Source organism: Pseudorasbora parva, chromosome 10 (genome assembly GCF_024679245.1).
Source record: "Pseudorasbora parva isolate DD20220531a chromosome 10, ASM2467924v1, whole genome shotgun sequence".
In the NCBI taxonomy this organism is placed as follows: domain Eukaryota; kingdom Metazoa; phylum Chordata; class Actinopteri; order Cypriniformes; family Gobionidae; genus Pseudorasbora; species Pseudorasbora parva.
The window spans coordinates 22171771-22194655 of record NC_090181.1 but is presented as its reverse complement, the minus strand read 5'-3'; the positions used below and the strand labels follow the sequence as shown (position 1 = coordinate 22194655).

At 38.7% G+C, this 22885-nt stretch overlaps 1 protein-coding gene across 3 annotated transcripts in view; it reads right to left on the bottom strand.

Annotated features, from left to right (window-relative positions):
- The window catches only part of wdpcp (WD repeat containing planar cell polarity effector), a 76273-nt gene that overhangs the window by 8372 nt on the left and 45016 nt on the right, over window positions 1-22885 (bottom strand). For all 3 annotated transcript variants that reach the window (XM_067455532.1, XM_067455531.1, XM_067455533.1), the window contains 6 exons: window positions 21175-21366; window positions 15022-15667; window positions 8436-8624; window positions 7602-7725; window positions 7368-7431; window positions 1319-1421 (listed from right to left, as the gene is read on the bottom strand). In XM_067455532.1, coding sequence (XP_067311633.1) covers window positions 1319-1421; window positions 7368-7431; window positions 7602-7725; window positions 8436-8624; window positions 15022-15667; window positions 21175-21366 — 1318 coding nt within the window. The remainder of the gene's footprint in view (window positions 1-1318; window positions 1422-7367; window positions 7432-7601; window positions 7726-8435; window positions 8625-15021; window positions 15668-21174; window positions 21367-22885) is intronic.

The following is a 22885-nucleotide window of genomic DNA, read 5'->3' as shown; positions in this document are numbered from 1 at the left end:
TGTGTGTGTGTGTGTGTGTTAGAGTCATGGTTGGCTGACAGTGTGAGACGTTTGCTTCAGGCTGGCCAAATGTAAACAAGAAACCTTGTCTTTTAAATGCACAGCACAATGCAGAATCCTACCACTCTCTTTCCCTATTTATGATCCTGCATGCTGCCCAACAGAATTCCCTGTAAATATTCCTCTAATAATCCCTGCACACAAACGCACACATGCAATATCAGCACCCGAAAGAAACTATTGACCCAAGAATGTACACATAGTTGACAGAAACGGAAGAGAGAGCGGTATCTTGCACCATATAAAAAAAAAATCTCAGGCAATGACTTATAATTGCAACATTTTAACTATTAACAGGGGTAAAATGCCCTCAAACTGACTACTTTGCCCATCTGTTCATTTCACATTCACACTCTTAAGCACTTCCTTCCAAGGCTAAGGTCTGCTTGGGGTGAGAGAGCAGGGAAATCATCAAGGACATAATTAAGAGGCTTATGGGCAGACAGGGTGGGAAACACACACACACACACACACCCTCAAGTTTTCACCCCCTTATTAGAAGCTAAACACCTCCCTTGTCTCATCTGTACACCTGTTAGCTGTCCGTCCCTCATCTCCCACTTGCTTTTCTCTTCTTTCTGTTACCCTTTCTCATTTGAATGTCTGCCCGCCCTCTTGGCCTAGGACATATTTGTTGAACATCGCTGATGAGCAGCACGTAGGACGTCCTCATCAGGTCAGTAGGAAACAGAATATCAGAGCTGAGGTCAATGCACTTTAAACCAGTCCTATTCAGCCAATTAACAATGTGAACGAATCAAACTCTCCTCATCTGCGCACCGTATTTAAAAAAACCTTCAAAAAGTCAAATATAATTACATAAGAGATTAAACATTACGAAACCTAATGACTTTTTTAATTTCCCAGTGGTGCCACGGCCACGGTCACATGCGTCTTACGTCATATTGTGAAAGTCTGTATGAAATGAACAATGTACATGTTTTGAATGCAACAACTGTAAACTGAGAATTTAAAATAAATAACTGTTCCGTTTTAAAATAATTTCACCTATGCCTTAATATGTGTGACAATCAAACACTAAAAGACAAAGAGTCGTCAGGAAAACTGTTTGAACCTGTTTCAGCTTTAAATAATTTTACCTTTATTTACATGTCGTTCTTTTTCTGAATGGGGAAATGAAAGCACGCATATAATCAAGTTTTTGAGGGATCATTTGCACTTACAAAACATTATTAAAACACCAATTTGTAATTTTGGAGCATTTTTATTCTAACTAACATGTGAATAATTCTCTCACCTGGTGCAGATGTTTGTGCCTCTGCGTCTATTTCATTAGCCTTCTTCTTGGCTACAGCGGCTAACACCACCTCACCCTTATCTGCTGCCACGTAATGGAGGTCCTTTGAAGGTAAAGCAGAACAGCAGAGCAATCTAAAATTAATCTCAGCTCACATGACAATACTTCAGTTTTTTTTCCCGTTTTTCATTTTTGCACTCTACTCGAAGAGAGAGCAGCAGCGAATAGAAGCTGCGGGAGAAAGAGAGAGAATAGATTAAATAACCTGTTTGAAGTTTCAGAGGGGGGGAAAAAACAGATAAAAGTATCAAACTTTCAAAAATCAGCCTTGCTCATTTGTTCTGTCGCCTTTATGTTGTCCTCCCTCCTTTTCTCTTTCTCCCTCAACTCTGACCGGATGCAATCATACTGGTTTCAAAAAGCACAAAGATGAGGGGAAAGGCATGTGTCATCTTTTAAAAAGCAGGAGCGATGCTCTTCATGTCGGAATAGAGTTTAAACTATTGTCATTACGAGCAGGTGGGTGTGTGACGCACACACGCATTCACACACTCGCTCTTGCTCTTTCTCTCTCTTAAATATGAGCCCTCTCATCCCAGAGAATAGACTATAATATATCTATTATAGAGCCTCATGCAGTCAGGAGACCTCCATTAACCCACAAACATGTTTTTAAATGTCACACCATTAGCCCCAACCAAAATGGATGCCGGATTGAGACGTACAACAGAGATAAAGAACATCCGACTGTTCAGAGAAAGTCTGTGTGAACAATGACACTAGACGTGATTCACTGACAGAAATCTTGAATTCAACTAAAAGTCTTTAAAATCATCATAAAATATGTCTAACATGCAATAAACTGAAGAAAGAGCCAACCAGTGGAAAATTCACCACAGAAATTATTGCTTGCTGCTGTTTAATAAATACAATTAATTAATAGTACACTAAAAAAAAATATTGGTGGTTTAGCTTAAAAACGTAAGTAACCTGTTGCCTTAAAAATTTTAGTTTATTGAAATCAAAAATTTGAGTTGATACAATGAAGGAAATTGGTTTAATAAATAGAAACTCAAAATATTACTGTATCTGAACCACATAAAAAAATGCACTGCATCATCACAAATAAAACACACACAATTACCCAATATGCTTACAAAATCTTTTAATAATCTTTTAATAAAAGTTGTCGATTCTCAAAAAAGGTTCATTGTATTAACTCAAATTTTTAATTTCAATGAACTCAATTTTAAGGCAACCAGGTAACATATATATTTTTTTAAACATATATATATATATTTTTTTTACAGTAAAATAACCACAATAAACAATTCCTTTACCAAGCAATAGATCATCTTTCAGTCCCAGGGGAAAGAACTCATTGACATTTAAAAAAAAAAAAAAGATAAAAACTTGCATGTTTGGTCACACATGCATAACATTCATTTAACATATTCAAACCATCCAATCAAATTTAAGAGCAAGACCTATCTAAAATGAATATGATATAGTATGTATAACTTTAGTATAGTTAAAACAATGTGGTATAAAACATTCTCAGTCAACAGAATATCCTGCAGAGTATCTGTAGGGTCTGAGAAGACCCTTAGATGTTTCGACACGCTGGAAAAACTTATAATAATGTAATTGACAGACTAATTTTGACCATCTTGGAGAGGCCCATTCATGGGTAAATTGAAGTGAAAGTTGGGAGAGAAGCTCAGTGCTGACTCTGATACTAATAAGATCCTCTCTGTGTCTGTCCGTTTAAACGCTAAACCCATCCTTCCGCTTCAGGGACATCAGTCAGAGCTGCGGCAAGATGCAGGGAGGGTGAATACAGCACAGTCAGACCTGCAGAGCACTAATGCCTGTTTTGTCAACCGGTCTCTCAAAGTCTGATCAAATGAGGGGGGTTGAGGAGTTTTTAAGAGTGATTTATAAACATCAAACAGGACTTGATTTAGCTCATCACAGGCTCAGGGATGAGAGCCAATAACCCCAAACAATGATGATTCTTCTTTAAAAAAAATGTAAATTACTTTCTTAGGAGACAAAGTACAGAATTGCTCAATATGGTAAATTATCTCTACATGTTGAAAAACATGGCTTTCAATTTCTTTTTAAGAAACATTACAAAACAATCTTTATACAATATTGTTTAAATGTTAACAATATATATATATATATATATATATATATATATATATATATATATATATATATATATATATATATATATATATATATATAGTCAACTGCAAGCTCAGTAGTCAAGTAGTCAGTAGTCAAACTGCTAACTATCATGCGCGTTTGGAACCGTTTTAGTAACTTTAGTAACTCCTTCTTTTTGAGTAACTCATATCACGGTTAAGTTTTCATTCGATTTTAACTTAGTATTGTGAATTATTAGTCACATTAGTCTCAGTCTGGAGCCCTGAATCAGCTACAGGTATGAGCATTCAATGGCTGTGTATTTTAAGAATGCCCACATTTCAATAAGCACATCTATAAGAGGAGAAATCAGATAGACAATAGAGATGAAGAGAGCATTCTAAGGGCATCGTGTTTTCGTAAAGAAGGAGAATTGAAAGGAAAAACGAATGGGTGCCAAACACTGGATATTAGCAATGCATCTGAAGACCCTTATTTTAGCTTAGCAGAACATAATGCTTTCTGAGCCAGAAAGAGAGATAGATCGAAAAAGAGAGGAAGGCCAAGAAACAGAGAGACAGATGGAGAAAAGCGAGTGAATCCAGACGTCTAAGAGGGATGACAATAATTCTGTACATAAATCAGATATTATACCTCTTATTCACCACAGCTTACACAGGACACAGGATCTGGTCTAATCTTATTTATTTAAGAGCTTTAAGAGCTCAAACGCGGATAAACGGCCTTTTAGTGTTATTTTTGACTGGAGAGGCATATGGAGACAGGATAAACAGCTGGTCCAGCGATGATGCTTGATATTCGCTCTACGTCAGAAAAGAGTTTAAAATTAACATGGACCAGTGGAGCAGAGCGAGACGGGGAGAAAGAACCGTTACATGCACAATTGCGCATTTAACGCTCACACGCACAAGCGCGAAAACAATTCTGGAGGATCACACCTGTAATCCACGTGAGTGTTTGAGGAAGGTGTTTATCAGATGCGTGAGAGGGTCTTACAGAGTTCATTATCCATCTCGACACAGAAACCAGTCAATATCAGCTCGGTGCCGCACGTCATGTCTAATCGTTGATATGAACACGACCCCCTCCGACCCGGAAAACACACGCACATGCAGTCGCCCCATTAACCAACAAAGCAAGCATACGATCACAATTATGATCTAATTAATTAATCGGCAGATCAAAAAAGGGGGGAGAAAAAGAGCGAGGAATGAGTAAAGTCAGCGAAATAAAGCTAAATGAATTAGCGCAGACACTATCAGGTTCAAATCACAGGATAATTACAAGTATAGAATGTAACAATTATGCAAAACACTCGAGTGAATGAGTGGAGGGGCAACCCTGCCCTCCCTCTCCCTTCCTCTCTACCCCTTTGGGTGACTCCGACCCCTCCAATTTCTTCCAACACCAAAGTGCTTCAGTTCACAAAAGGCTTCTTACAAAAGAAAAGAAAGAGAAATTCTTTCGGTGCTCCATTGTTGGTTCGGAGACAATGTAGACTCGAGCCCGGCTCATACTGGGGGCTCTTACGTGGGGCTCCATCCGTTTTGTTTCAGCTGACCTCTGTGACACAGAGGGGACCAGATCAGATGGAGCAAGGACCCCCGCTCGTTCTCTGCCTTTCTCTTTCTTTCTTTCTCTCCCTCTCTCCTGTGGGTGGTTTAATTTAACTTCTGCGGCTAATTAGCCAAGAGCCAAAACCGTGGGGTGAAACGCCACTGCCTTTAGCTCCTTCTCTCTCGTCCTCTCTCCCTCTCTCCGTTTCTCTGCCTTTAGCTCACTCACTCATGCTCCTCTTTGTTGATTCAGAAGGAGTGATATTCATGGGCCATTCATAATTTGCCACTTGCGTCTCTCTCATCCTTTCTCTTTTTCGTTTTCCCAGTGCATGTCCCAAGAATAACAGATCCAGGTTTCCTTTGCCCTTCTCTCTCCCTCCCTCCCTCCCTCTCTTCTCTGCCCTTTCAGGCTTGTGTGGCTCGAGCTCCACCTTTTCAATTGGGGCCCTCAGCAGCAGCACTTAGTGGGGAATGAATTGGAACGAGTGCGATCAGCGTGAAAGAAGGAGGGAGAGAGAGGAACTGCATGAAAAAAGGACAGAGAGAAAGAGAGAGACAGCGGCCGGTGTGAACGCTAATAGGGAAGGTGTCACTCGGGCATGGAGAGAGGAGGCCTAGAAAAGGGGTCACACACACAGGACCATTTAAAGGACTGAGAAAGGAGAGGGAGAGAAAAGATAGTGTACCGGCCACGAGAGCTGTGAAAGACAGACTCCCTCGCTCTTTTTCTTCCGCACCCCCTCCCTCTTTCGCTTAGCAACTGTTGCTCTCTGGAGTCTCTGGGATTCTTGTTATGGTAGGAGAGAGGGACATGACATGGCCAGGGGCCTCAAATCCCAAGCTGCACCTGCCCTGAGCCTCTCAGTCCAAAACAGGGACAACTCAAAGCTCGCTGTATGTGTAACCCACCTCTCATCATGGACAACGGCAGCACACTTTTAAGTTTATTTTTAAACGTATTGTTCATTTATACCTCGGTCATGATAATTAATAATTATTTCATCTTTTTATTAACAAATCATCACAAGTCTTTATTAGATTAAACTGTGCTTTCTGCCTGCAGTCTACCGGTCAGTTTTGAACATTTTCATATGTAAAAGATTTTCATTGGTTTGGGGTCATTAAGATTTTTTATGTTTTATGCTCAGCCAGGCTGCATCAATTTGATCAAAAATACAGTACAAACAGTAATATTGTGAAATAGTATTGCAGTTTTAAAATCACTGTTTTCTTTTTGAATATATTTAAAAAGTTATTTGTTTGTTTGATGGCGAAGCTGATTTTTCAGCATAATTTCTCCAGTCTTCAGTGTCACATGATCCTTCAGAAATCATTCTAATATGATGATTTGATGCTCAAGAAATTATGCTCTTATTATTATTAATAATAAAACTGAAAAAAGTTGTGCAGTTCAAATTTTTTTGTGGAAACTGTGATGATTTTTCAAGATTCTTTGATGAATAGAAAGAACAGCATTTTTAAAAAGGGAAAAAAAGAAATCTATTGTAACATTATAAATAACTGTCACTTTTGAGCAAGTTAATGTGTTCTTGCTAAATAAAAGTATTCATTTCTTTACTGATACATTTGAAGGTGTATATTGTGTTACAAATTTGTTTGTATTCCATTTAATTCATACTTGGACACTTAAGTCACAATTATAATTTATGAATTTCATGAGATACAAAATGTAAAACATTAATTTTTAACCAGCTGGTGTCAAGGTGAGTTTAATGAATGAAATAAGTCTCATCAAGTACACAGTCTTAGGTGTACGAACATCTGACAATCAGAAAGCCAAATACAAACAGTGTCTAAACAGAACAACTTTTTGTGAAATATTTTGCTTGAAAAGAGTGATTGTCTTTTTTTTTCTTTAAAATAAATATAACTTGGTCTGATTTTTGGTTATCTAATACAGGGTTTTCCAATCTGGGGAACTGCAGGGTGTTTGTGAGTTGATGAAAATATAATAATTAATAATAAACAACATAACATCATAAAACCATAAAATTAAAACAAATGAATAGTTTAAAAATAAAAACAAAAATAAAAACATAAATATAAAGGTATAGTAAGGCTCTATTTACAAATTAAATATTTTATGCTTACCTGCATGTCATGTGACCATTAACTAACATCAGAGAACAGTTCAAATTCAAATTATTGAAGTAAATTATAGAAATATCAATTTAAAATCTCTGGGCATACTGAGTTTCTTTTCTTTTTTGTTCAGGTTTGGGAATCTCTGGAATTGTCCAAATACATTTTGGGGCACTTGTACAGTATGTGCATGTCTGAAAGTGTGTGCTCACCATGAACAGATCTCTAGCATCGATATCTACAGCCAGCAAGAAGGCTTTTTCAAACCGCTGGTGTCTGGAAGAGAAAAATCAGAAGAATTGAACAGCCATTTCTGAACACCTGAATGAATGGGGACTTTTTGAAGAGGATATATTAAACCTTTCCAATCTGGAATGCACACAATCATATGCAGTAGTTGGTGGTGGTGGTGTGAACTGTATTTAGTGTGTGTGTTATGAGTGTACCTGAGCAGGTGATGGAAGAATCGTCTGGCGTATCTGCTGATGGGGTCTCTGTACTCCAGTATGACAGTGTTTGAGAGGGGTCTGCAGGGAGCATAAAAAACCCCTAGAGCCGCTTCCAACTGACCTGCAATCACACACATCAGAATCAAATATGTATATACAGTGGCCTCCAAAGAGTTTTCATTCAATTACAGTATATACACAATATCAAAAAGTGGAATCGGCAACAAGATTGTCAGAACAATCTTCTGAGATATATTTTCATTTACTTTTAACCAGGTGGGGACAAAGTGGCTTACAGTGGATTCATTTTTCATCACATTAGCTATGGACGTTGATGAAATACCCCTATCTTGACAACCACAAAGTGCTTTTTTCAAAATATAGGAACTTTAAATACTTTAATTTTGGAAACAAATATATGTGGGTGGTATAATTTCTAGAATCATTTTTAAACACCTTTTTCTACAATAAATATTTTACAAGAAAAGTGTGTTTGCTGTTCAAAATACATTTAAAATGAGATTTATTTAAAACAATGCCACTTGATTTGATAAATTGCTGATATTTTTTTAAGTGGTTCAGTATTATTTTATAAATACTTTTGGGGCCACATTCAGTACATTCTCAATCAATAATAACATGGTTTCCGTTGTGCTCCAGTGTCCTGTTTGTATTTCACTCTCAGCACCAGAGTACATAAAGTGATTTCAATTGTTTTAAAGTGTAAAGACCTTTTTAATTCTAAGCTGTGTTTGTTGTGCACTTTCAATCTAATTTAGCTTAGTCACTATAGAAATCAGAAATCAAAGCCTGCAGCTCTGGAGTGTTTACTTTCAGTCTGCTGGTTCAGTGGTTTTCTCAGCAGGTGATCTGTGATGGAGATGAGCGACCTGTAACAATCTGTTCCCATCATGGCCCAGTCCATATTACCCAGAATTCCCAGTGCAGCATCCACCTCCTCACAGCGTAAACGGTGCTGTACCAGATCGCCTGGGCCGAGCTGAGCACCATTAAACACACCTGCACATAAACAAAACACATTATTTTTTTATTATTAAGTAGCTGCATGCTTATGCCATGACATATAAAATACATGATGACAAGTGACTTTTTTAATGGAACTGCTATAGTTCAAAAGTATGCAATGCAAGCTGCCATGCTCCGGCATTATACATTAAACCATGTTTCCCAATCGCTTTCCCTTACTCTCGTCTACATCATTTGCTGCACCCTTGAATAAAAGTAACAAAAACAAGGTAAAAATTTTTTTGAAAAATAATTCACAATTACAAGGAACAGAGAAAGAGAGAGATTGTGCAAGCTCTGGATCGTATGAGGTTGGAGATCTTTAGAGGCGACGCTCTGTAAGATTGCCATTGACATTTGGATCGATCTCAGTCTGTGCTCATTCCCTCTAGCACAGTTGCGAGGTGTGTGTGTGTGTGTGTGTGTTGAACGGACACACACCAAATGCAGTCGATTCAGGTTAAACGTATTCGTTGGTGTGGATACTGCTGTCAGTTAGTTTAGAGAATTAAAGGAGTCACGGTGTGGCAAGTTCAGATGACATCATCAACTCTAACGTCACGTGGCAATGTCAATTCAATTCAGAGAAGAACAATAGAAGAAAAACAAAAAGGCAGAATTAACAACAGCCAATTAAAAACTAACTAAAAAGTCAGCTCTTACCTTATAAGAGTCTAAAAAAAGCAAAATCACTTAAATTGAATAGAGATCTCATAAATTGGTACAATACTTAATAGAATTATACAAAAATTCTGGGGGAAAACAACCCCTCTGAGCTGTTGGTTTAAACCCCATTAAACCACTGCCATACATCACAATCATATAAGCTAATGGCTTTCATCTCTGTGACAGTTAACACACAAAAACATAATTAAAATCACCTTGATGTCGCTATAAAGCCTTATTACCTTTTATCTTTTTTTTGGAACAAATGTTTTCACCTGTCCATTTTAATGGCAGTTTTTTAAGTTTTTTATAAAGAGGATGCAAAAGAAAAAGAAAATTAAATGCAACTTGTGCCAAGTGATCTGAAGCCATTTCAGCAAGAAACAAACAGAAAATGTAATGTATTACTAAGTAGAAAATCTTAACATCAGCCATTACTTCTTTGTACATTTATGCAAGTGTGCAGCAGTTCGCACCAGTGAGCCCAGGAAAAACACATAAGCGTATTGTTTTGAGATACCAATTAAGATCAATATTAATAAAATAAAATGCCCTTGTTTAGAAGGAACAACAGATGCTTTTTAAAAATGCAACATACAGCAGAGAATCATTCAGAAAGGGATAATGAAAGCAGCTGAACGGACATTGAGCTAATGGGTGTACATTCTACTGTTTTTAATCACAAAAGGGTCAAACAGATGAATTTTCTTTAAAAAACAAACAAAAAAAACTGATATTTATTTTTAACAGCCGATATCAATACATGTATATAGTGAGAAGGGAATTAAATGATAAGAATGAAATAAACACTAATTTTACACGGTGATGTCTAAGATTTTTTTCTCCATATTTTTGTTATGTTCACCAAGGTACCAATATTATTGGAATTCAAACATTTTTCTTTCTATTTTAATGTAAGTGTATTCTTGTAACGGCAAAGCTGAATTTTCAGCCTCATTACTACAGTCTTCAGTCACATGATCTTTCAGAAATCATACTATTATGCCGATTTAGTGACCTAAAAATTTTTTAACGGAAGGGTATATCACAGTATTTACATAGAACTACAAAGTATTTTTTTTTAGAATTATCATGTATAGTAAAAATAAAAAAATAAAAAAATAAACCACTAACAGTAAGGATGAGTGCTTTGGTTTAGTTGAATTATTAAGTGGGGCTGTCTTATCACCCTTATATTTATGCAGTCTTGACTATTGTGTTGTTTTGAACATTGTTGCTAGTTTGAGCTAATTTAAATGTCACTAAAATAACGTTATCTAGTCAAATCGGTAAAATTTTGCACAATAAATAAATAAATTATAGTTAAAAAGGAGTTCACTTTTATTTTATTTTTTTTGATAAGCTTAAAATACATTCATAAAAAACATTATAATAGCTGTGGTCAGCTAGTAAAATGTTTTGAGGACTGCATGGACCAGCAGAAAATTACTGTTGGGGCCTGCATGGCACTTTTTTGTTACATTATCAGCTATCTTTATATCTTTTATTGTTTTACAGTAGGTTCAGATTTCACAGTGTATCACGATCATTTCATATATTTAACTATCCTCAAACTTTCTCTTAAATTTAATTTCACACGGTTTCTGCTCCTCTCTCCCTCTCTCTGACACATATTTCTATTCCTTACTTTCATCTGTCTGTTTCTCTTGCTAACTTTCTGTGAACATTAGTGTCTGTGATCACAATGAGCAGTAATCACCCGAGGCAGTTGACACCCATAAAGGCGCCTTTAATAATGTAATAGAGCTTAATCCAGCCATACTGGATCTTCTTCTGAATGGCACACTCAATCGCAGCTGCGCTTAACCTTGCTCACTTCTCAACAGGAGACCTTTAAAAAATAAAAAATAAAACGATTGACAAACATCTCACAAACACAGAAATATGTTGCCTATGAATAAAACAACCCCTCAAGAGCATCTGTATTCATGATTCCTGAAGTCTTCACATGAAGGAAGACACACATATAACAGCAAAGAAAAGCAGAGGACTCATGCTTTTTTATCTCTTTCTGTTTCTAACTTCCCTCTCAGACAGAAATCACCTCCTGTGGATGCTGAGAGCAGGAGGAGGCGCCATTTTGCGGCAAATGAAATGACGGCACAATTTTTCGTAAGTGAATTTAGAAAAGAGGTCGGGGAGGGTCCAATTAAAACTGCATGTGGGAAATTAACAGGCCGCCTCCCACAAGCCCCTGAAGAGCAACTAATGCGACTAATAACAGTGGAGAGAGAAATGACAGACGTCAGCACAGACACAGAAGAGCTGCAGCACTGCAGAGAGGCGCAATAACACAATGATTCTGTTTATAGCACACATATACACCAAAAAGGATGAATTTCCTCCCTAGGCCTGTGATCAAGCTGAGAAACACAACACACTGAGGAGGAGGAGGAGTGCACAGGTTTACAGTTTGTTTTTAATGTATATATACTTTTTTCACTTTAAAAATAGTTTTCTTGTTTTTCATTACTTCCATTCAAAAATTGAGCATATTGGAAATCAATGTAAAACTAATTTCATTAAGTGGACTTTTTTGGTACTGTGCCAAAAGTTTGTTGTTATGTAACTGTTCTGTCTAGTAACAAAAAAAAGCTTAAAATGACAGTTAGGTGACCTTCAGTTATGAGAAAAATATAAGAAAACTCCAATGGAAATATATATATATACACACACACATACTAATTAGGCATAACATTATGACACATTATGACCACCGACACGTGAACTGAATAAAACTGATTATCTCTTCATCACAGCACCTGTTAGTGGGTGGGATATATTAGGCAACAAGTGAACATTTTGTTTTGATCAAGTTGATGTGTTAGAAAAAGGAAAAATGGGCAAGTGTAAGGTTTTGAGCGAATTTGAAAAGGGCTAAATTCTGATGGCTAGATGACTTGATCAGAGCATTTTCAAAACTGCAGCTCTTGTGGGGTGTTCCGGGTATACAGTGATCAGTATCTATCAAAAGTGGTCAAAGGAAGGAACAGTGGTGAACCGGTGACAGGGTCATGAGAGGCCAAGGCTCATTGATGCACGTGGGGAGCGAAGGCTGGCCCGTGTAGTTCGCTCAAACAGACAAGCTATTGTAGCTTAAATTGTTAAAGAAGTTAATGATAGTTCTGATATAAAGGTGTCAGAATACACAGTTCCTTGCAGTTTGTTGCGTATGGGGCTGCATAGGCACAGACCAGTCAGGGTGCCCATGCTGACCTCTATCCACCGGCGAAAGCAGCAACAGTGGGCACGTGAGCATCAGAACTGGACCACGGAACAATGGAAGAAGGTGGCCTGGTCTGATGAAAACGGTTTTCTTTTTTAGTCACATGGATGGCCAGGTGCGTGTGCATTGCTTATCTGGGTAACATATGACACCAGGATGCACTACGGGAAGAAGGCAAGTGGGCGGAGGCCATGTTCTGCTGGGAAACCTTGAGTCCTGCTATTAATGTGGATGTTACTTTGACTGATGTACTACCTTCCTAATCATTGTTGCAGATCATGTACACCCTTTCATGGAAACCTTTCCATGTTGACTTTTTAAGCAGGATAATGTGCCCTGTTACAAAGTAAATAATGGTTCAGGTATGGTTTGAAGAGTACAACAAGTTTGAGGTGTTGACTTGGCCTCCAAATTCCTCTCAATCCAATCGAGCATTTGTGGGATGTGCTGAACAAACAAGTATGATCCATGGGGGCCTAACCTCGCAACTTACAGGACTTAAATGATCTGCTGCTAACATCTTGGTTACACAGCAAAGGGGTTCAGAGGTCTAGTGGAGTTCATTACTCACAAGTCAGTGATGTTTTAGAGAACAACACAATATTAGGTCATAATGTTATGCCTGATTGGTATGTGCATGTGCATGTGCATGTATATATGTATATATATACACACATAAACACAGATATATCTCACATAATTATTTTTCACCATTCATCACTGATTACATGAAGAAAAAGAAAAAAACTGAGACAGACTAAATCCAGTAGAACTGTGGCAACATCTCCACAATGTTGAAGAAACCTGAAAAGCTACAGTGCTGTAAATGTTGTAAAGTGGGGATTGCTTTCAAAAATAACGTCACAAATATATTTTATTGATCAATTGTGACCACCCTTTTGCGTTTAAACAGCTTTTGTCCAGGTACACTTGCAGGTAGGTTTCTTCAAGCGTTGGAATGGAGACGTTGCCTTAATTCTTATGGATTTAGTCTCTCTCAGTTCTTTCTGTTTCTTCATGTAATCCCATATGATGGACTTCGGTGATGATGAGATCAGATCTCTGTGTGGAGCGTACCAGCTGTTATCAGATTCTATGTGTATAAACAAATCTCACTGCATTATTACAATTAATGGCACTGGCCTAAAACTAAAAAAATATTAACATGCCTAAGACTTTGCAGAGTACTGTATAATATATATATATTTGTGTGCGTGTATGGTGTATGTGTGTATATGTATCGGCATAATCTGACACAGCCAAAACAAACAGGGTGTCCTATGTGATGCAACGAAAGGGCTCCAAACTGCAATGCTGTGCAAATTCCTCTCCTTTAAATTAATCTTGTTTCTCCCTCACTTACTTTTTTCCCCCCACTTTCTCAGAGTGTGCCGGCCAGCTGCCCCCAGTATCCACTCTGTACAGAAGCTCTCCTGTGCCGAGCGCGTGCCCAGATGAGATAACTCAGGGAGGAGAGGAAAAAAAGAAGGGAGGGTGAGTGAAAGAAAAAGAAAGAGCTGCTTCCTTGGGAAGACTGGAGGTCTGCCAACTCTTTCATCTTGTGTGCGTCCGATTCACTCGCTTCATCATGTAGCAGTTCTGGAGATATAAGTCAATAAATATGGGCGAGTGAGCAAGACAAGCCCAACGAACACATTCACAAACAAATAAATAGACAAATGGGCAAACAAGCGCTGCTCACTAGCTGCTCCAAATTATCAGTTGGAAAGGATGTGCGTTTGCTTTCTTCATCAAAACCTTGGCACGCGATAAGAGGAGAGGGAACTGCTGCCGCTCTCTCTCCCTTCCACCCTCCCTTGCTTTCTACCTCTCTCTCTCGTAGAAAACTCTTTCTCTTGCTGACGCTCTCCATTTAAAACTTTGACAGAGTCGCTGGGAGTCACATTCACTTCCAAAGTCAAAATTAAACTCTAGGTAAGGGCTAGGTTTTGATTGGCAAACTTTATCTGGTGCCCTGAGGGACCGTAAGCCACTGTAAATGATTTATCGAAGAAATGCATCCCGGAATGCACCTGGAGGTGGCAGCCCAAGGGTGGGTATTGAGTGAGCTCAGAAGACTTGGCCCCTGCCTCTGCCATTTCTTTAAACGTCTTCTACAAGTCTACAATGAACACAATCTCAAATGGCACACCCACACTCCGATGTATATTACAATAACAGCACGCGCTCTCTTGATCGGGCAAGCTCTTATTTGATTTGACTGGCTTTGTGTCCTACACAAGATAACGGTTTGCTACATTGATCACTTTTGGAAGAACTAATCACTAGATTTGCCAAATTGCATGAAGATTGTGACATAAAATATTATAGAAAGATCGAAAGATTTTTAGAATTTTTTTGCAGTGCATCCGGAAAGTATTCACAGTGCTTAAATTTTTTCCACATTTTATGTTACAGTATTATTCCAAAATTGATTAAATGTAGTGCACATTAAATTTACACAAAGTTCCCACTGACCCAGTCTTAGCTTCAGCGCAGCAAGAGGCCCTCCATGAAATCGAAGCAGCAGTAAATCATGTGCCTCCAGACCCTCGTTTCCCTGGGAAATCGGACAGTAGGCCCATTGGATCCCTTCTAGCCCCTCTGAGGTTTTCATGTGACGAGAGAGCTGCAGGCTGGGGCCTGCAGAGCTGGGGACTGGTTCTTCACTTACTAAACGCAGAGGGAGAGGCGAGAGCCCCATATCAAAGCATTGGAGCTCGCCTTGACCTCCACCCACCATCAGCAGAGCTCCTGAAGGATGCCATGCTACCACCGCTGGCACCATGGAGCAGATGGCCCACTGTGTGACGCCTGTCAGTGGGTCGAAAATTACCACAGAGCAGTCCTGAAGCCCCAGGAGAACCCAGCGCTCCAATGGATCGCGACTACAGGTAATGGGTTTGGATGTGAGGGATAGAGGAGTGCCAGACAGACGCTGGAGGCGTCCATGAGCAGATTCATACACACAGATTTGGACATTAGGAGGCTGAGCCTCCTCATGCAGTTCAGACGTGGAGTCTTTGGCCTCTTGGTGCAGCTCAACAGTCAGGACATGGTAGGGTTGGGTCAGACTAAATCTGCAGTCAATGGGGTTCCCATCAGTTCGGACAGAGCTCAAAACCTACACAGAGAGAAACAGAGTAAAAAGTTAAGTATTTCATTTGATAGTTATACAAGTATTGTTTTGGAAAAAATATATGAACCCTTGGCTTTATTATTTGAATTTCTTTATAAATTGGTTTTGCATACATGATCTACAATTACAGGAAATGTTTTGGTCATTTCTGCTGAAACCAAGGGTTCACATACTTTTACCGTTCTCATCTGTCACAACAGACAGATAAGATTTTATGACCAATGCAGAAATTCACAATTACAAATATACAACACATATAATTGTACTTGACTGTAAATTACAATCAAATTTTTTTTTCTAAATTTAAAGTTTATTTATGGTGTGCGGTAGTATAGTTGGAATATAAATAATGAGGAGAAAAATAATAGGAAGTAATGAGAAGAGGATCAGGTAATGTGACACCAATTTGAGCACCTTAACTCTTTGACTTTTATCCAAAAAAAGTCTTAGTGCATAATATGACATTATAGTGAAATGGTGACTGAATCATCTTAAAATATGAATTATAAACCAATTACATAAAAAAAGCTTTGAGCAACACAGCTCAATGTGTCAAAGCATGTACCCTGCTTATGCCATGATTCTAATACAATCCACAAAAAAAGGATTGTAAAATAATTATATATGAGAAAAGTAAAAGATTACGATGAAAAGATTACGATGAAAAGCAAAAGAACAAAAGAAAGACACAGACAGCCATGAAAAAAACACATGGAAACTAGAACTTTCAAAAGTAAATATTCAGCATGGGCTCCTCATCCCTGAGACAGTAGAAATCACAGGCCCAACACACATGTTGAGCAAATTTGTTTGGAGATTTTACCTCAAAATGTGCACACAAACAGCTTAAAAATGCCCTATCAGACAGCAGCACGCAGGAAGTTCGGGTTTACCTGTAGTATGTGTGTTTCTGGTGCAGATGGTGTGGTGACAGAGAGACTGAGAGCGATGGGCTGGCACAGAACCGTGGCGTGCGCGCCAGCGTAGGAGACTGAGTTAAGCGGGTTGCCGATGGTTTCTGTGAAAGCAGGGGATGAGTTTTTTTGTCTTTTTTTTAGCTGTAATCCCCCCTGGGCCAACTCCCGCTGCACCCCAGGGGGTGAGAGGGGTTTAGTGAGAGGGCGGGAGAGGAGTTGCTGACAGCACAGAGGGGAGATCCGGAACAGTGCCAGATCTCCACAGAGCCAGGCCCCGCTGAGACACACCTGCCCCAGCTACAGAGGCCCCCACTCTGGGCCTGTCCACAGCTGGGCCCGGGCTAAGAACCAACACCCCACTGACCATGCTAGCAAAAGACCAACGCCCCAACTGCTTTGGCTAATACTACGATAATTCTGACCCCGTCAGCACTGAGCTAGTAAAACCTAGCTAGGGCTAGGTTGAACACCTTTTCTGGGCCATTTTAAGGCAGTCAGCTCGCTGCTCAGGCCAGAATATGTGACCTTGCAAGGCTAATGCTTTGCTAATACCTTGCTAGGTAGTGCTACAGATACTCTTCAGGCTAATAATACACACATTTAAACGCTATTACCCCTAAATACCATTGTACATTGTTGTGAGTGTAAAATCGAGGACCACAAGTGCCATCAGGAACTACTGAGAAATTGCACAATCCTCACACTTGTTTATCCGGTTTAGTAGTAACGGATAGCCATAGAGAAAAGGCGCTAAGCTCTTTGCCACGGTACCACTAAACAAAAACAAAAAGGTGAAGAAATAAAGGAGAGCTGGTTGAGAGGCAGTGTGTTTGCCTCAGCACTGGGGGACATTTCGAGTGTCTTTCTCCCACCCGCCACAAAGGTTTTAACATCTTCACAGAGTGATCCTTCTTAAGACCTGCATTCACACACACACACACACACACACACACACACACACACACACACACACACACACACACACACACACACAAACATTGCAAATCCCACAGCTGCTGCTGAAACAATGACAGATTCAATTTCACAAAGACAAACGGCATCTTGGTGAGTTGGGGAGGTTGGGTGGTGTGTGTGTGTGTGTGGGGGGGGCAAAGGAGAGAGAGAGAGAGAGAGAGAGAGAGAGAGAGAGAGAGAGAGAGAGAGAGAGAGAGAGAGAGAGAGAGAGAGAGAGAGAGAGAGAGAGAGAGAGAGAGAGAGAGAGAGAGAACAGTGGTAAGTGAGTCTCTGTTAGTTATTGGTTTCAGTCACTGGTCAAAACTATTCTTTTCTTTTCTTCTCTTCTCTGGACTTTCTTTTGCAGCTTGAAAGATAAACCCAAAGAGGTCCAGCTGAGCAGCAGGCCTTGTTCACAGCAGTAGAGCTCTTTGAGCCAATTTTCCAGCTCAGAGAGCAAACAGTGAGAGAGAGGGAGAGAGAGAGAGAAAGGGAGATGATGATGAAGGCAATCTATGAAAGTTCTTGCTGCTGAGTCTCCGCTCTGGTGTGTGTAAGTGTGTGTGTGCTACTCAGATGCTTGTCAGGCCGCTGTGGCATGAAATCAACACAGAAGCATTCGCTCTACTGCACCTGCACATGCCCAAGAATTTAACCCGGGAAATCACATTCCACTCGGACCTTTTCTCTTCATATATAACATGGCTTGGAATCATAACAGCAGCCATGTGTGGAAAAGTGACAGAGATTGAAACCATTCCACATGAGCCTTCTAGAATCAAATCAACTCCAACAAAGTGTCACTGAATAATAAATACATTCAAAAAAGGGGAATAAATTCAGCATAAGGATAAATACCTCAGAAAAAAAAGGCCGTGTCAAAACTGGCGTGAATACCATTCAAAACTTGGAGTCAGTAAGATGTTAATTATTCAGTAAGGATGCATTAAATTGATCAAAAATGATAGTAAAGACATTTAAATGTTACAAAAGGTTTTTGAACTTATATTCACCAAATAATCCTGAAAAAATGTATTACTGTTTTCACATAAAATATTATACAGCACAATGGTTTTCAGCATTGATAAAAATAAGAAATATTTCTTAAACAGCAGCAAATCAGCATATTAGAATGATTTCTGTAGGATTATGTGACACTGAAGACCAGAGTAATGATGCTGAACATTCAGCATTGCCATCACAGGAATACATTACCTTTTAAAATATATTAATAATAATAATAATAATAATAATAATAATATTTTAAAATATATTAATATAATATTATATTAATAATAATAATAATAATAATAATAATTCACAATTTCGCTTTTACTGTACTTAAAAAATTTTTTACCAACCCCAAGCATTGAAGCAAACTGATGTAACCATAGCAACCATTGATTGTTATGAGCAATTCCTTTAGGATCATCATCAAAAGGAACACTGACGAAACATAAACATGCACACTTATGTTATGGTTTGTATCACACAAAAACTCTTTAAAATAGTTCGGCCATCAAATTTCCTCAAGAAATTCCTTTAAAATATTGTTTAGCTCCGCCCTGAAAGTCACTGACTCCATGGTCCATGTTTGATGTCTGGAGTACTTTTCAAACAGGCCTTAAAACTGTAAAACTATCATTTTCTGCTATTATTCCACACTCGATGAAAAGCATAACATGCTTTTCGTTTAAGACATAAGAAATGTGGCCATTTGTAAATAGAGTACAGACGCCTGGTAAATATGCAGATCAAACGAATGAAAAGAGAAGTGTTCTGAGAGAGATAACAGGATATTCAACAACATCTAATGCGTACAGAAAACATAACAACAACCAACTCAATATGCAAAACAACTATCAAAAAAAGAAAAAAGAGAGATATCAAATGCTTGCTGAAAACATAACCACCTCAACATGCATAATAAGTTAAGTGTATTTATAAAAATTCTTTTTATTAAAATCATTAAATTCCAGGAACAGGGGAATTGATTAAAAATGTTAAACGTTTGCATAAATAAGTGTGTGTGCACGAGTGTTTTTCCCGGTGTGTCTCTTGGCAGTGCTTATCTGCGAGGGGTAAGAATTAAGACCACATAGGGAAAGAAAGCGTACTTTTTAAATGCTGAAGACTAAGCAGAAAATGGGTTTAGCATGCAGATAGCAAACTTAACAAAGGGAACATATATATGAGGCAGAATTGATTGAAGTGTGTGTCTGTGCGCCGAGCGAACCGTTTGATTCACCGCTCGCGTCTTACATAAACTGCTAGCTTGATTTCACACCACGGATCTGAAAATGACAACAAACACTTTAATTAGAAACGATGAAGGCGAGAGACACTTTAATGTTTTTTTTACCATAGAAAAATGAGCGAGAGAGGGAGAGAGAGAGAGAGAGAGAGAGAGAGAGAGAGAGAGAGAGAGAGAGAGAGAGAGAGAGAGAGAGAGAGAGAGAGAGAGAGAGAGAGAGAGAGAGAGAGAGAGAGGAAAATAAATAGGTGAAGGCCCAGGATAAATCCAGGGTTCTTTTCCAACCAGAGCAATCCAGCGTCGTTCCACGCTGCCCCCCCCCCCCCTTTATTTTTTTATTTAGGATTTTTCCACCGCTTGATTGTTTTCATTTGGTGCATTTGCAATTGGAAACGCCACTCTGTTTGCTCATCTATCTCATTCCCTTCCCTGCGAGTAAAGATTTTGCATATGTTTAAAACCAGAGTGCCACATTGGGAGCTTAAGCATTGCTTGCTGATTTCTGAATCATCACCATTCAATATTAAACAACGCTGAGAGGCAGGAAAAAGAAGGAATGTACAGTACAAATGGAGAGATGGAGAAGTGGTTGGACAGTGTTATAAGTGGTTCTTGAAAGCTACTCTTTCTTTTCCTCAGTAAAAAAGTTTTACACAAAAAGTACTAAAGTACTTTAGTACTCTGGAAACAAAAACTTCATGTTGCATGAAGTATTGTATCACTTCATGGTGCTGACATGTTCAGATCATCAGCTAAATACAATAAAAACTGTATTACTCAAAAAAAAAATGGTCACACTTTAGATTAGATTTGCTACTGCGAGAAATCAGTAAGTCCAAGACGTGCTATCCATTGTAATGCAAGCATAAAATGAGGGGTACCTTTGATGATGGATTAATGCAGGCAATTCTATTCTATTTGCTTAATATTTTTAGAATCACAAACTCTGTAGTTGTTGCATAACTGCAGATTCACTGGAGAGTAGAATACATTCTACAATGAAAGAGCTACACATGAAGGTCAAAGGTTAGCTGAAGAAAAAGTTCATGTGAACAGTCTGTGAGTTACAGCACCTCATTGAGATAAACAATGGTGATTGGTAAAGCATGACAAAAGAGAAAAAAGAAAAGTACAACGGGACAAAAAGATTGGAGTGAAAAGGGGATTGAGAACCTTGAGCAGTGGAGATTTGTGAGGGCATTATTAAAAGTATTTATATTATTTATATACAGGTCACACCCTGGTTATTATCTGACCTTCAAATTTATTCAAAATCTCACATCATTTCATCACCCCAAAAAAATATTAGTATATAATAACGAGATAAAAGGCCAACCCTGAAGCCATATGAGTGTCTGGCTGCTTACCGTAAGCCCTGGGGTATCCGAGCAGGCGAGCAGCACCAGGTTGGCCCTGTTCGCTGCACTAGGGATGGGAGACCAAGGCCTAACCTCCTCGTTACAGAGCGGCCACCAGCACACAGCCACATCCTGTGTCCGGTTCAGCCCCATGCGGCGCTCCATGCGGCGCCCCCCGCCAGGTAAGTCCACCACTGAAACCTGCGGAAGAACAACAACCGTAAAGGAATCGGAGCACAAAACATCTATAAAACATGGCCTCAACTCCTCTGCATAACACATTACAGCTGCATGCTGCTTTATTCATGTGGCCTGAGCTGTTTCAGGAAGCAGGGCATTGTTATTTTTTTGTTGGGGTTTTTATTACGTTCATTTGAATTAGACGCATTTGTTCTGCACTTGGCGAGGTGTTTGAAGGTAACAAGGTATTTGTATGACTGCTAATAAGATCTCTAGATGCTTTCACTTTCATAAACCACAGTGTGGCAAGAATGAACTGGAATCGGATTTGACAAGAAAAAAAAAAAAAGGAAATTCCTATGGAAAAAACATTATAATTGCCACTCTATAACTAATAATTATGAATAATAAAGTGTTTCTCTCGTACTGTTATTGGGACTTTGTTTGTTTTTCAAACTCATTTTGTTTAATTATATCATATTACATTAAATATGTTTTCCCCTTTTTTTAACTTAGAGGTGGAAATGGGCTTCCACAAGAACCATCTACACCTAATCAAACTTCAGTATCTCTGAAAAATGTGTCATCTGATCAAGTAAGTCACTATAATATTTGATAATTCTTTCCTTTTGGAAATGACAAACATACACAAGGACAAAATTACATAAGCCTAATATTTCCCACCAAATCAAACTCTGAATTTAAACTTACCAGTAACTTAGTTTTAAACATTGATCTATTATGTAATGACTCAATATAATGGCTATCGAATGATGCCAATATAAAAATCAAATGACAATACACAAATTTGCAGCACAGATCAATCCCAAAAACCACCCAAAATTACAGGCTTCTAATGAACAAAGGCCAGTATTTTTTGCTGCTGACTAAGTCTGACTACCAAATTTCATTAAAATGAGCTGCACCTGATTGAGACACACCTGCTGTTTGGCTGATGCACAAACAGCTTTAATCACTCAATTGTGATCACACTGTCTAGCCTCAACATAGACATAATAATTGATGTATTCAAAACTAGTTCCTTTGAAAGGGCGTTAAATCCACTATCTGTTTATGGGATAGCAATAACAGTGCAGTATGAAGAGATATTCTCTCCTGCCTGCACCACTGTCTTATGCCGCTGCATTAAACTCCATCTCATATCTGCAATGGCTCATCATGTGCTATTTCAGCAGTTCTAGGCTGAGGTTTTAAAGCTGGGGTTTTTTCTCTCCAGACCCTTAATGCAGCCCACAGTACAAATAAATGGCATGAAAATACGATATGGCTCTTATAGAGCCAGTGCCTATTCATGCAACATAATAGCAGTCATTTCCATATACTTCATTCTGAAAGGCCTTATCAAGAGAGCAAACATGGAGTCTCTCTTTATGTCAACAACTCTATCTGTGCACAATAGGGAGGACTAGAAATGTACCACAGTCTGCCCATGACAACAAAAACTGTTCATCATTTAACCTTGACCTTCACATTGCGTCTGTATAGACTAATCTTGCATGTTAAGTATCATCTACCATGA